Source organism: Cherax quadricarinatus, chromosome 24 (assembly GCF_038502225.1).
Source record: "Cherax quadricarinatus isolate ZL_2023a chromosome 24, ASM3850222v1, whole genome shotgun sequence".
In the NCBI taxonomy this organism is placed as follows: Eukaryota; Metazoa; Arthropoda; class Malacostraca; order Decapoda; family Parastacidae; genus Cherax; species Cherax quadricarinatus.
Window position 1 is genome coordinate 19,529,588 of NC_091315.1, and position 14,262 is coordinate 19,543,849.

The 14,262-nt window shown below is 38.2% G+C and overlaps 1 protein-coding gene across 2 annotated transcripts in view; it reads left to right on the forward strand.

Moving 5' to 3' along the window:
• Positions 1-14,262, forward strand: part of Ca-alpha1T (Ca[2+]-channel protein alpha[[1]] subunit T) — a 658,731-nt gene that overhangs the window by 542,891 nt on the left and 101,578 nt on the right. For both annotated transcript variants that reach the window (XM_070088225.1, XM_070088226.1), the window contains 2 exons: positions 7,632-7,862; positions 10,318-10,501. In XM_070088225.1, coding sequence (XP_069944326.1) covers positions 7,632-7,862; positions 10,318-10,501 — 415 coding nt within the window. The remainder of the gene's footprint in view (positions 1-7,631; positions 7,863-10,317; positions 10,502-14,262) is intronic.

Genomic DNA, 14,262 nt, shown 5'->3' on the forward strand with positions numbered 1-14,262 from the left:
CAGAGGGCAGAAGAGGTGTTCTTGAGGTGGTTTGGCCATTTAGAGAGAATGGATCAAAGTAGAATGACATGGAAAGCATATAAATCTATAGGGGAAGGAAGGAGGGGTAGGGGTCATCCTCGAAAGGGTTGGAGAAAGGGGGTAAAGGAGGTTTTGTGGGCAAGGGGCTTGGACTTCCAGCAAGCGTGCGTGAGCGTGTTAGATAGGAGTGAATGGAGACGAATAGTACTTGGGACCTGACGATCTGTTGGAGTGTGAGCAGGGTAATATTTAGTGAAGGGATTCAGGGAAACCGGTTATTTTCATATAGTCGGACTTGAGTCCTGGAAATGGGAAGTACAATGCCTGCACTTTAAAGGAGGGGTTTGGGATATTGGCAGTTTGGAGGGATATGTTGTGTATCTTTATATGTGTATGCTTCTAAACTGTTGTATTCTGAGCACCTCTGCGAAAACAGTGATAATGTGTGAGTGTCGTGAAAGTGTTGAATGATGATGAAAGTATTTTCTTTTTGGGGATTTTCTTTCTTTTTTGGGTCACCCTGCCTCGGTGGGAGACGGCCAACTTGTTGAAAAAAAAAAATTATTATTATTACAATAATACCGAGGCGAGGTGGCCCAAAAGGAAAAACGAAAGTTTCTCCTTTTACATTTAGTGATATATACAGGAGAAAGGGTTACTAGCTCCTTACTCCTGGCATTTTAGTCGCCTCTTACAACACGCATGATTACAGAGGAAGAATTCTGTTCCACTTCCCCATGGAGGACAATAATACGTATGTACTAATATTAATAATATTATTATTATTAAACTATAATATAATAATTGTGTCCACTCATTACTTACCTTAAAATATCTGTAGTCTTAATGTAGAGTGAGAGGTGAGTAAACAAGTTTAAATGAATAAACTAGAGAGAGAATGAGAGTGTATAATGTTCACGAGTTATGTAAACAATTGTTGTTTTTGTTGTTACCAGCCTGGACACGAATGGCTTTTGTTCACTCTGTCAAGCCGACCAGAAAAACATCTCATATTTGTTAATTTATATGTTTATATGTTATGTAGCATGTTTATTATATAATTTTGAAAAAAAAATCATAGATGGATTAAGCAAAATGTCTATATTAATGTTTTATACACATTTAATGCGCCTCAGTGATTATTATTGTGTTATTATCATTATTAATATGGCATCTTCAAGACCAATTACATTCTTAATGAGTGGCTCTGAGACAGACAAGCACACAGGTAGACAGACACACACACAGGTAGACAGAAAGACACACACAGGTAGACAAAGACAGACACACAAGTAGACAGAAAGACAGACACACGGGTAGACAGAAAGACACACACAGGTAGACAGACACAGAGAGATACAGACAGACACAGATATACAGGTAGACAGATACAGACAGGTTTATGTGCAACAGTGAAAACAAATAGAGAGTTCGAGAGTAAGAGCCTTTCTTGCCACAATCTCCAGTGCAAGATTCAGACTTCATCTTAGGGGTCATGGTGAAATTTACTGTCCAGTTAGTACAGTTAATACAGTATGATGCTGCTGTTAGGGCAAGGTTACTCAAACTGATGCTGCCTGCATGACGCAGTGCCGCCGCGAGTATTGTCAAATATCGTACAGCGGTGTGCCTCAGCCGGCCAGCTATGAAATGATAGAGAATCTTTTTCTGATCATGACACCAAAAGTATGAAATTTGATGGAAAACTTACGGAATTATGCTCTCACGATTATGCTCTCGCGATTTCGCTCACTTTGAGCCCTATTATCGGTCAATTCCAATGTACCAGTCAATAAAAATCATACCTATTTTGCTAGAACTCCGTTTTGTCTATCGAATGAGTACAAGAAACCACCGATTTACTGATTTCAACTAACCAATAACATGGTCAGAGATTTTGCCAATTTCACAAGCTTCAAAAGATGCCAATTTCCAAATAGGGTCTAGAATAAACAAGACAGACACTCCTGGCACTAAAATAACATTTCCTGTGTTGATTACTCACATCCCTAGGCCTCTGCTACATTTCTTTTGCTCTTCACTTTGAATTTTTATTCTCACAAAGAATAGAAGATTTGTGTTATGCAGACTACTGCATTCGTGTGGAAATGGTGTAGAAATGGTATAAATAATATCAGCACACTTGTGAAAGAATATTAGACTCGCCAGTTGTCGTGTATTGGACACGTGGCATGATTTGTTTACCTTTGAACTTTGGCAAAAATCGAACATTTCTTCTACTTTGAGCTCAATTTCAAGGTACTTTTCATTGTGAAACCAATCAAAATCATCTTAATTTTTGTAATATGTCTTCCATTCTATAAAATGAGACCATAAATAGCATACGAAAATACACTGCAAAGTCACTGTTTTAAACCAAAAATGCGGTCAGAGTTTTTTTTTCTCATTATGCACTGTGTGCTACAGGATTTTTTTTATACTGTGCACAGTAACCACATAGACCCATTCTTTCATATGTAGGCGTACCAGCTTTCTCTCGCTAGATTTGAAGGAGCTAGAATTTATGCGTACTAGTACGGCACCAACTCTGGCATGCAAGCTGTACTAGTACGGCACCAACCCTGAAAGGGTTAAGTGCCAAGTTAGAGGATGATGGTGTGCCATTCTGATTTTATTCAATAAACACCCTGCCGTTCATGTCTCACACATTAATATTTTAAGATAAGTAATAAGTGTGCTCTTTGTGTATCTTACCTTTTATTGTGTTTTTAATGCCTATTTCTATTGCTAACTTAATATAAGTTAGTGTAAACTTGTTGTCTGGCATTTATTGCATATTTTATATGTGCTCTGATAATAATACTTATGGACCTGTGTGGTAGCCTGGCGGAGGGACAACATTATGTTTTCTCTGGTCAGGCACCAGAGAAAACGTGTATGAATCTGCGTTTGGCCCAGCCACTCCCCCACTCTGCTTTTGTTTACAATTTTCGGCATGAATTATTCATTACTTCTCCCTTCGTTTATGATGGCATCTAAAGGTAGTTGTTAGAAACGATTAAATTCAATGAACAAGGTATGTAGATGATAATATGGCTCTGGGCCACAGTGTAGGTAGCCGTTAGGTGTAGCCCAGGCAGGCTACACCTATTGGCTACCTACACTAACTTCCTACAAATAAATACTACTCAACTCTCTTCCTACATTAAGACTACACATATTTTAAGGTAAATAATGAGTGTACTGTATGTGTATTTTAACTCTCTGGGCTGTTTTAAATATCGTATATTAAGTATGAGACAGGGAGCCAGGGCTATCTACACCTGACTTCCTACAAATAAGTACTACTCACCTCTCGCCCTACATTAAGATTACAAATACTTTAAGATAAGTAATGAATGTACTGTGTATGTATTTTACTTTTTGTGTTTTTTAATGCCTAGTTCTATTACTAACTTAATATAATTTAGTGTAAACTTGTTGTCTGGCATTTATATGCATTTATAAATGGAAAAATGGCATTCTGCTTTCCGGTGATGTCTGCTTTCTGCCCATAGCCTGGAACCTAACCCACCATATAAGTGGGACCCTACTGTATTCCTTTGCATAATATACAATGTGAGAGTTACATGTAAGATATTGTCAAATCACCTATACAAAGGGTTAAGAAGATTATGAGACTATTCTGTCAACCTAAATGGAGCACTCTTAGTAGTTAAAATAAATCAGCAGTGATGCCTAGTAAGCATGTGCTGCCATTGTAATGTATGAGGTCCGTCTTCTCAGATGCTTCAGCCTTAGCCTGAGTAGCAGTAGTAGCAGTGGACACAGCATAACTCCTCTACTTTGTCACCGTCTTGGGTATACTCAGCATTTCTGGTGTCCTCATGACTTATGGTATGCCCCAAAATTAAGGAAAGCTACATAATTGTATAGGATGCACCTATATATTGTATTTAACCACCTGTTTTATGATCTCACTTGGCACATTGCAGCAAATTTCCAGCTGCTCTCAAACATATCTTCAGTTCATAGCACATTTATGCTTATTGTCAAGTGTACTCTTTCCACTGAATGTATGATCAATACAGAGTATGTGATGAGTGTTTTCATTTGTTTACTGCTAAGTATAATGTTAATAAGCTGGTATGAGATACTGACAAGTTTGAGGAAACAACACGTGTAATTACTTTAACAATTTTAATAAGAAATGTTTTGATTTTGAACTTAGTTCACTCCGTTGATCATTGGAATGAACTATGACTGAAACATTTCCTATTAAAATGACCTAAACATTTACACTTGTCCCTTCTCTCAAATAAATATGATATTGATTGCCAAGTATACTCCAACAGCATAATGTATGCTCACTAACTTACAATTTTGCTGCATTTATGATGGCACTTGGTCTTGAGTAAAACTGTAAAAAAAAGTATTTTGAGGATTCATTGGACAGTTCAGTTTTGGCATTGCATGCTAATACAGCTTTGCTTTATGGCTCCATTTATTTGTAAAAAAATTAAAATTGTATTTGGTGATACCCACAAAAAAAAAAATGCACCATCATTCATTCTATCACTGTCTTTCCAGAAGTGTGCTGACATTACAAATTACCCTCTGATTGCAACATCCCACACCCCTCCTTCAGATTCCAGGCACTGCCTCTCCCACCTCCAGGACTCGAGTCCACCTTACTAGTTTCCTTGAATCCTTTCATAAAAGTTACCATGCTCTCACTCCTATCAGCATGTCCTTTAAAAAACCACTCGTCTCCATTCATTCCAGTCTAACATGCTTTTACATGCCTGTTGGAAGCTCAAGTCCCTAATATCTTTTATGCCTCCCTCCAACCATTCCTAGGGTTACCCCTACCCCTCCCAACTTTCACACCATATATACCTTCATCATCATCCTATCCCTCTCAACAACCTCTCCTCAACTCTGAATTATAACCTTGATGATCCCACATTGCCTTTTAATTTTTACACTGAATTCTCTGCATGATATCCACACCACACATTGCTCTCAAACATGCCATCGTCACTGCCTCTACCTTCCTCCTTACCGCAACATTCAAACCTCATGCCTCACACTCATATAAAATAATTGGTACCAGTATGCTCTAGTACATTCCCTTTTTTGCTTCCATAGATAAACTATCTTTCAGATACTTCTTTCACAGACCCACCTCCTGACATGTCTTCTCCCCAATATCTGAATACAGAAACTTCCTCCATATTCCCTCCAGTCTGAAATTCACTCTGTAATTGCTTAGACATTTTATTATTCTTGCCAGCTTGCTCTTTTCTGTATTCACTTTTAATCTCCTCTTACATCCCCACCTAAATTTGTCAACCAACATTTGTAACTTGTCTTCAGAAATTCCTTAACCCCTTGACTGTCGCAACCCCAAATCCTGAGGTGTCTCCTGGTGTCACAAAATCCCCCTCCCCCCCAAATTTTTTATGAAATTATAGAGAATCTTTTCCTGATTGTAATGACACCAAAAGAACGAAATTTGACGGAAAACTGACGGAATTACGCTCTGGCGAAGTTAGCGACCTCGGCCTTATTTACGAATCTGCGATTTCGTCCACTTTGAGCCCTATTTTCGGCAAATTCCATTGTTCAAGTTGACCAAGCTTATAGCTATTTCTTTAGAACTCCATTTTATCTATCGATTGAGTACAAGAAACTACCCATTTACTAATTTCAATTACCCAATAACGTGGTCAGAAATTTGCAATTTGGCCAATTTCACGAAAAATAAAAAATATGCCAATTTCAAAATAGGGTCCAGAATGAACAATGCAGACATTCCTGGCTCTAAAATAATGTTTTCTTTGTTCATCAGTCACATCTCCAGGCCCCTCTGATATTACTCTTGCTTTCTATTTTGAATTTTTATTCAAACAAAAAATAGAAGATTTACTGCAATATTGTAATAATTGTATAAATAATGTCAACCCATTCATGATTGCATATTAGAATGGCTACTTGGACATTTATTGAAAAATGACATCATTTGTTTACTTTTGAACATCGGCAAAAATCAAACATTTCCCCTACTTTGAGCTCCATGTCAATGTTCTTTTCATAGAAAAACCAATCAAAATCACCTCTATTTCTATAATATGTTTTCCATACTATCAAATGAGACCAAGAAAACGAGAATACAACCATAAATACTATACGAAAATAGTCCACAAAGTTGGCATTTTAACCCATAAACAGTCCAAATATATATATACATTCACTACCGTAATGCCCCAACTTTTTTGAGAAAGAAAAACATTGTTGTTCTTTAATAGGAAAAAAGAGCATGTGGTACCCAGGCATCCCCAATTATTTTAATATGGTGCACAGTGAGTGCTCACACCCATTCTCTCATGTCTAGGTGACTCGGGCTTATCATGGCAATGTTAAATGTATTTATTTATTTATTTAGAAATTTAGAAATTTTAGCATACATACAGAGGTACACATAAAACATGTATTTACGTTTGGGGCACTAGCGGTAAAGATGTATATATACGTTTGGACCATTTACAGGTTAATTAAAAAAATGGTCGGAGTTTTTTTTTTCTCATTGTGCACAGCGTGCTGCAGGATTTTTTCATATGGTGCACACTGACCATGCGGACCCATTCTGTCACATGTGGGTCTACCAGCTTTCTCCTGCTTTATTTGAAGCTGCTAGAATTTATGAGTTTATATACGTCAAAAACGGTGGCTCATAAGACGTATATATACAACCGAAACAGTCAAAGGGTTAAAGAACTGTGTCATCAGCAAAGAGCAACTGGGATAATTCCCACTATGTACCAGATATATCTTTCAATCCCACACCCCTTCCTAACATCTTGATTTTTTTTTAACACATCGGCTGTTTCCCACTGAGGCAGGGTGACCCAGCACTTTCACCATCACTCATACATAATCACTGTATCTGCAGAGATGCTCAGATACAACAGTTTAGAAGTCCCTCCAAACTACCAATATCCCAAACCTCTCCTTTAAAGTGTAGGCATTGTACTTCCCATTTCCAGGACTCAAGTCCAGATATTCACTTCTTTTACAATCCCATCTGTAAATATGTTAAACAACCATAGTGACATAATGCATCGCAAAGTCCTACTTTCTTTGGAAAATAGCTCCCCCCCCCCACCTCTCTCCAACATACTCTTACCTGACCCCTCACTCTCTGCATTAAAAACTCATAACTTCTTTTAGCAGCCTGCCTCCTGTTTCATACATCTGCAACATCTGCCACATGGCTCCCTTAACCAAATTTCCCCTTCTTACCCAAAACACAAATATACAGTAAAACTTAACATGCACACGAGCACACACACATGCACTTGCACATGCACACACAGAATGCTTATGCATACACCATTTTTGAAATTGAGAATAATATGTACTCTCATTGCATCTAAACTGAGAGATAAACCTTTTTACATTATATAATTTTGGTAATCCTTTATTTAGGTTCTACAGGTAATCTGTTTGTTTTTACTTGGTATAATTCAGGGTAATACATAATTTTTTATGAAACTGATAATTTGCTAAAACTTTGGTACTCTATTATAATTGATGTTTTGTATACTATACTCAGTCATAGACCAAAATAGCACATATGGTTGCAGCAATCGAGAGCGTCGCAGTAGTGGATGTGGATCTCCATTATTATGGCGACGTAGTGGATCACAGCGGCGGCGGCGAGGATGCAGCAGCACTGGTTCATTTCGTCGATCACAAGCGGATCGGGAGAATCTTATGAGGCATGATTCAGGCTCTGATGCTGATGGTGAGGAGGAAACAGCACTCAACAATAATATTACATTCACTAATAACAACCTCAACAATCATCAGTCTACGTGAGTATCAATGCTCATCACACTCACTCATTATATGACAGCATCAATACTCATCTTTCTAAAACATTACTCTTCACTAATAATTTTCTCAACAATTACTTAAGTGTGAATCTCTTTTCTTACCATTACAACTTTATCATTCACCATTCAGTGCTACATACTTTATCTCGCACCAGTCTACTTATTTCATGCCTGTAGCTCTCAACCTCTTTCATAATAACTCCAATAAATAGTTTATTCTACAAAACCTTTCTCTTTCTTTTTCTTTTTCTTTCTCTCTCTTTCTCTTTCTTTTTCTTTCTTTCTCTCTTTTCTCCCTCCCTCCCCTCCCCTCCCCTCCCCCCCCACCCCCTCCCCTCCCTCCCCTCCCTCCCCTCCCTCCCTTCCCTTCCCTTCCCTTCCCTTCCCTTCCCTTCCCTCTCTCCCTCCCTTCCTCCCTCCCTCCTTCAAGTCTTATTTTTCACTAATAGCAATATCAGCAGCCAGCAACCTGTGTGAGTCTTGTGCCTCTGGCTATCAGCCTGTTAACATTACAAATATTGATCTAATTTTGTTCAAATTTTCACATGATTGGCCTTTAGTGGTTGTCACATAGTGAAACATCTATTAACTGGTGTTCCAGTAACCATTAGTGTGAGTTAAGCAAATCCCATTTATAAATAAATAAAGCTTTAATATCCATGAATCAATGATGACTTATGTCCCTAATTATGCAATGCATTTTGGGCAAATTAGGAATGACTTAAGGGTAACTTACAAGTTAAAAATAAATTAAACAAAAAATAATGGCTGCTGTATGGCATGGGTGGTGGCCATGGGTTCTTGCTAGGTGGAGTCATGTTTCAGGTAATACTTTGCTAAGCATTTTAACATTTCTTGAAAAAAGTTTAATATTGTATTAATAATTTTACATGAAAGATTTATATCTTAAAACTATATTTAAAATTTTTATAAATATTTTTGGCAGTTTTACATTTGCTGCCTTGGTGGGAGACGGCCGACTTGTTAAAAAAAAAAAAAAAAATACTAAGCATCATATGGTTAGTTGCTTTAAATCACCTTGAGTAAATAATTTGACAATTAATTCATTGGCTAGTTATATAGTAATCAAGCAGTATATGTAAGTGAATGACTGTTGATTAAAAAGAAGTGATAATTATGTCTATAATTAAAGGAAAAGTAATAATTATTAAACTATATGACTAAGAAAGAGTATGGCTTATGAAACAAGAATTATGAAATTGTGTTCATTTTCTCGAGTTCAAAAATAAATTCATTCCACAGCGAGACATTATCACATTCACGAGACTGATATATAAAATAGCAAAATATGTTAGACTGACCACTTTACATTTTAAAGTAAATAAACTTTAAGAAGGAATACACATATAAAGGTAGAGTAGAACCTTGTATCCATGGATTCAGTTTCTGCAGTTTCAGTTATCCACGGTCTGCCATGGCCCAAAAAATAAGTATTAATTTTGCTTAATAATGGCACAAGAACACAAAAGTAGTGATGGTGGGGGATTCTTCAAAGCCTAAGAGAAGTCATGAAATGCATCCCATCAGTGAAAAAGTGCTAATTCTCCACATATTGTGCATAATTTATAAATTAAACTTTATCATAGGTATGTATGTAAAGGAAAAATGACATACTGTATATGTAGAATTTGCTACTATGCGGTTTTGGGTATCCACGGTAGGTCTTGGAACATATCCCCTGCAGATATGGGGGGGGGGGGGATTACTGTATGTGGTAACAAAATAGTTAGCTTTAGCAAGCAGGGTCTTGGTCCTGATGTCACCATATAATACATGTTTCACTCTGTATGCTTAAACTTTCTGTCTAATACAAGATGGCATGCAGATAAAGCAGCACCTTTTTTTAACATGCCATTTATGGTTTCCCATTTGTGTAGGATCACTTTCTTTCATGGTTGTAATATGATGGCATGATCAGATATACACATTATCATCACAATCATATTCCAAGATTGCTTGATCTTGTTATGTAGCAGCAGCTGATGCATTTTCTCTGTTCTACACCCATCACAAAATGGCAGTAATTAGCAGTGCTTTAATTTTTGTTCCTGATTTATGCAGTTCTTCAGAATTTTTTGTTAATATGTATGAATTAAAATGACATAAACATAAATACTCTGTCATAGTTCTTCCAATAAACTCTGCATGTTAATGTATACACAGCATGATATTTTTTCTCTTTTTTTTTTCTTGAGTTCATCTGTGTAAATAGAGGCTGCTTGAGGGAAAGAATTCTTGGATAACCCCATTTTGAAAATGACAGTCCTTAAATATTTTGTAATTATAGCTACCTAATATGTAAAAGATGGGAGTCAGCAGATAAATCCACCTTCAGTTTATCAGATCCTATCAGTTTCAGTGAAGATAAATATCGCTTCTTTTATGAAGAGATAATTGCCACTCCACCCTCCAGGTTCTTAGGGACTGACCACAGCCACTGCAACGGGTCCACCAGCAGCCATGTGCAGCTGGCCCCGCGCAGGTCTATCCTCACCCAGCAGAACTCGATTGGGTCACCGCGAACTCTTAGTCCTCAGAATTCCATCCGTTCCCGGGGGTCATCGCCAAGGTCACGCCAGCCCTCCATCCAAGGCCAGGTTAGTATTGTTTCTGCTTAAATCCTACTATATATGACTGAAGTTGTATTGTTCATGGGTTTTATGCCAGAGACTAGAAGGTTCCAGTACCCTACCATAGATGTGGGATACCTGTGTAAACATATACGGTAGGGTCCCGCTTTATAGCATTTCACTTTACGGCGTTCCGCTAATACAGACATTTCAAATTATGACCAAAACTCACTCTACAGCTCCCCCCAACTGAGTTTCTAATATGGTCACCGCTCCCCACCCGGTTTGTTTACATTCTCCGTGAGCTCCATGAGCACCGCGTCTCTATTATGTTTGGAAACTTCCCAAAATTTCAAGCGTTTTAAAGTTAATTCATGTTTTATATATACAGTGGTCCCTCGTTTTTCGTAATTAATTCATTCCTGGAGGAGCTACTATAAACGAAATTTACGATTTGCGAATCAATTTTCCCCATAAAAAATAATGTAAATACAATTAATCCATTCCTGACACCCAGAAGTATTAAAACAAAAAAATTTTTTACATGAAGTATACATGTAGTACATAAACAATACAATGGGAAATGATGAATGAAACATTAACATTATAACACTTACCTTTATTGGAGATTCTTCTTAGTGTATGGGAGACTGGAGGAGGAGAGAGATTGGATTGTTTATAGTTTGGAAGGGGAATCCCCTTCTATCAACACCTCAGGTACCATTTGCTTTTCTGGGGTTGCTTCTCTTCTCTGTTTCTTAATGCCACTAGGACCACTTTGAGAGTCACTGGAGTCCTGTCTCGCAAAATAACTGTCCAGAGAACTCTGTTTCTGGCGTCTCTTTAACACTTCCCTAAAATGGCCCAAGACTTTGTCACTGTACATGTTGCCAACATGGCTTGCAACAACCTTGTTAGGGTGATGTTTCTCCATAAAGCTTTCCATCTTACCCCACATAATAAAAATCTCTTTAATTTCTGAAGAAGGCACCTTCTTCCATCTCTCTTCCTCCTTCTCTGCAGCAAGATTCTGAGCTGCAATCTGTTGCTGTTCCTGCTGAAGCTCTTGCAGCTCCTCAGTGGTGAGCTCTTCGTTGTGGTCTTCCACCAATTCTTCCACATCCTCCAAACTCACATCCAACCCCATGGAACTCCCCAGTGCCACAATTGATTTTACAACAGGCATAGGCTCATCAGGGTCAGTCCCAAACCCTTCAAAATCCCTCTTGTCGACACAATCTGGCCACAATTTTCTCCAGGCAGAGTTCAAAGTCCTGGTAGTCACTCCCTCCCAAGCCATACCTATAAGGGTTATGCAATGGAGGATGCTGAAGTGTTCTCTCCAAAATTCCCTTAGGGTCAAGTGAGTATCTGTGGTCACAGTCAGGCACCTGTGAAACATTGCTTTTGTGTAGAGTTTTTTAAAGTTTGCAATGACCTGCTGGTCCATGGGCTGGAGGAGAGGAGTGGTATTCGGGGGCAAGAACTTTACTGTGATGAACCCAAACTCCTCGAAAATTAGGTCATCCAAGTTTGGAGGATGAGCAGGTGCATTGTCCATTACTAGCAGGCACTTGAGATCCAATTTCTTTTCCAGGAGATACTCCTTCACACTAGAGCCAAACACTTCATTGAACCACTCAACGAAAATTTCCCTCGTGACCCATGCCTTACTATTAGATTTCCAAAACACACACAATTTACTCTTCATAACAGCCCACTGGGAAGAGATACTTCATCTCTACAGAACATGACCTTAAAACATTCCTAAGTGAGGCTGGACTAACAGAATCAGAGTAAAGTGCAGATAATACCCATAGTCCACCGTTAGTGTTATATTGTCATAAATTTGTGCCCCCCTAAAATTCTAATACCCCAACGACTTTTGATTGTCACTGTTGTATTCAACGACCATTCTACCTCATAGTCTTAATTGTGTTTAATATCTACAGAATCTATCTCCTTTTTTACAACTTACCATATCACTGTTCTATCTTATTTTATTATAAACTAACCATAACTTGTCTTCAATAATTCTACCTCACTTTAAAAAATACTCAATTGCCCAATTTTATTCTAAATCCCTATTATTGCCCAATTTTACTTTAAACTATATTGATCAAACTTATTGTAAACTTCTTTTATTGACCAGTTAGGGTAAGATATAAACAGCTATTGGAGGATAGATGGGCTAATGAGAGCATAGGCAATGGGGTCGAAGAGGAATGGGGTAGGTTTAAAAATGTAGTGTTAGAGTGTTCAGCAGAAGTTTGTGGTTACAGGAAAGTGGGTGCAGGAGGGAAGAGGAGCGATTGGTGGAATGATGATGTGAAGAGAGTAGTAAGGGAGAAAAAGTTAGCATATGAGAAGTTTTTACAAAGTAGAAGTGATGCAAGGAGGGAAGAGTATATGGAGAAAAAGAGAGAGGTTAAGAGAGTGGTGAAGCAATGTAAAAAGAGAGCAAATGAGAGAGTGGGTGAGCTGTTATCAACAAATTTTGTTGAAAATAAGAAAAAGTTTTGGAGTGAGATTAACAAGTTAAGGAAGCCTAGAGAACAAATGGATTTGTCAGTTAAAAATAGGAGAGGAGAGTTATTAAATGGAGAGTTAGAGGTATTGGGAAGATGGAGGGAATATTTTGAGGAATTGTTAAATGTTGATGAAGATAGGGAAGCTGTGATTTCGTGTATAGGGCAAGGAGGAATAACATCTTGTAGGAGTGAGGAAGAGCCAGTTGTGAGTGTGGGGGAAGTTCGTGAGGCAGTAGGTAAAATGAAAGGGGGTAAGGCAGCCGGGATTGATGGGATAAAGATAGAAATGTTAAAAGCAGGTGGGGATATAGTTTTGGAGTGGTTGGTGCAATTATTTAATAAATGTATGGAAGAGGGTAAGGTACCTAGGGATTGGCAGAGAGCATGCATAGTTCCTTTGTATAAAGGCAAAGGGGATAAAAGAGAGTGCAAAAATTATAGGGGGATAAGTCTGTTGAGTGTACCTGGTAAAGTGTATGGTAGAGTTATAATTGAAAGAATTAAGAGTAAGACGGAGAATAGGATAGCAGATGAACAAGGAGGCTTTAGGAAAGGTAGGGGGTGTGTGGACCAGGTGTTTACAGTGAAACATATAAGTGAACAGTATTTAGATAAGGCTAAAGAGGTCTTTGTGGCATTTATGGATTTGGAAAAGGCGTATGACAGGGTGGATAGGGGGGCAATGTGGCAGATGTTGCAAGTGTATGGTGTAGGAGGTAGGTTACTGAAAGCAGTGAAGAGTTTTTACGAGGATAGTGAGGCTCAAGTTAGAGTATGTAGAAAAGAGGGAAATTTTTTCCCAGTAAAAGTAGGCCTTAGACAAGGATGTGTGATGTCACCGTGGTTGTTTAATATATTTATAGATGGGGTTGTAAGAGAAGTAAATGCGAGGGTCTTGGCAAGAGGCGTGGAGTTAAAAGATAAGGAATCACACACAGGGTGGGAGTTGTCACAGCTGCTCTTTGCTGATGACACTGTGCTCTTGGGAGATTCTGAAGAGAAGCTGCAGAGATTGGTGGATGAATTTGGTAGGGTGTGCAAAAGAAGAAAATTAAAGGTGAATACAGGAAAGAGTAAGGTTATGAGGTTAACAAAAAGATTAGGTGATGAAAGATTGAATATCAGATTGGAGGGAGAGAGTATGGAGGAGGTGAACGTATTCAGATATTTGGGAGTGGACGTGTCAGCGGATGGGTCTATGAAAGATGAGGTGAATCATAGAATTGATGAGGGAAAAAGAGTGAGTGGTGCACTTAG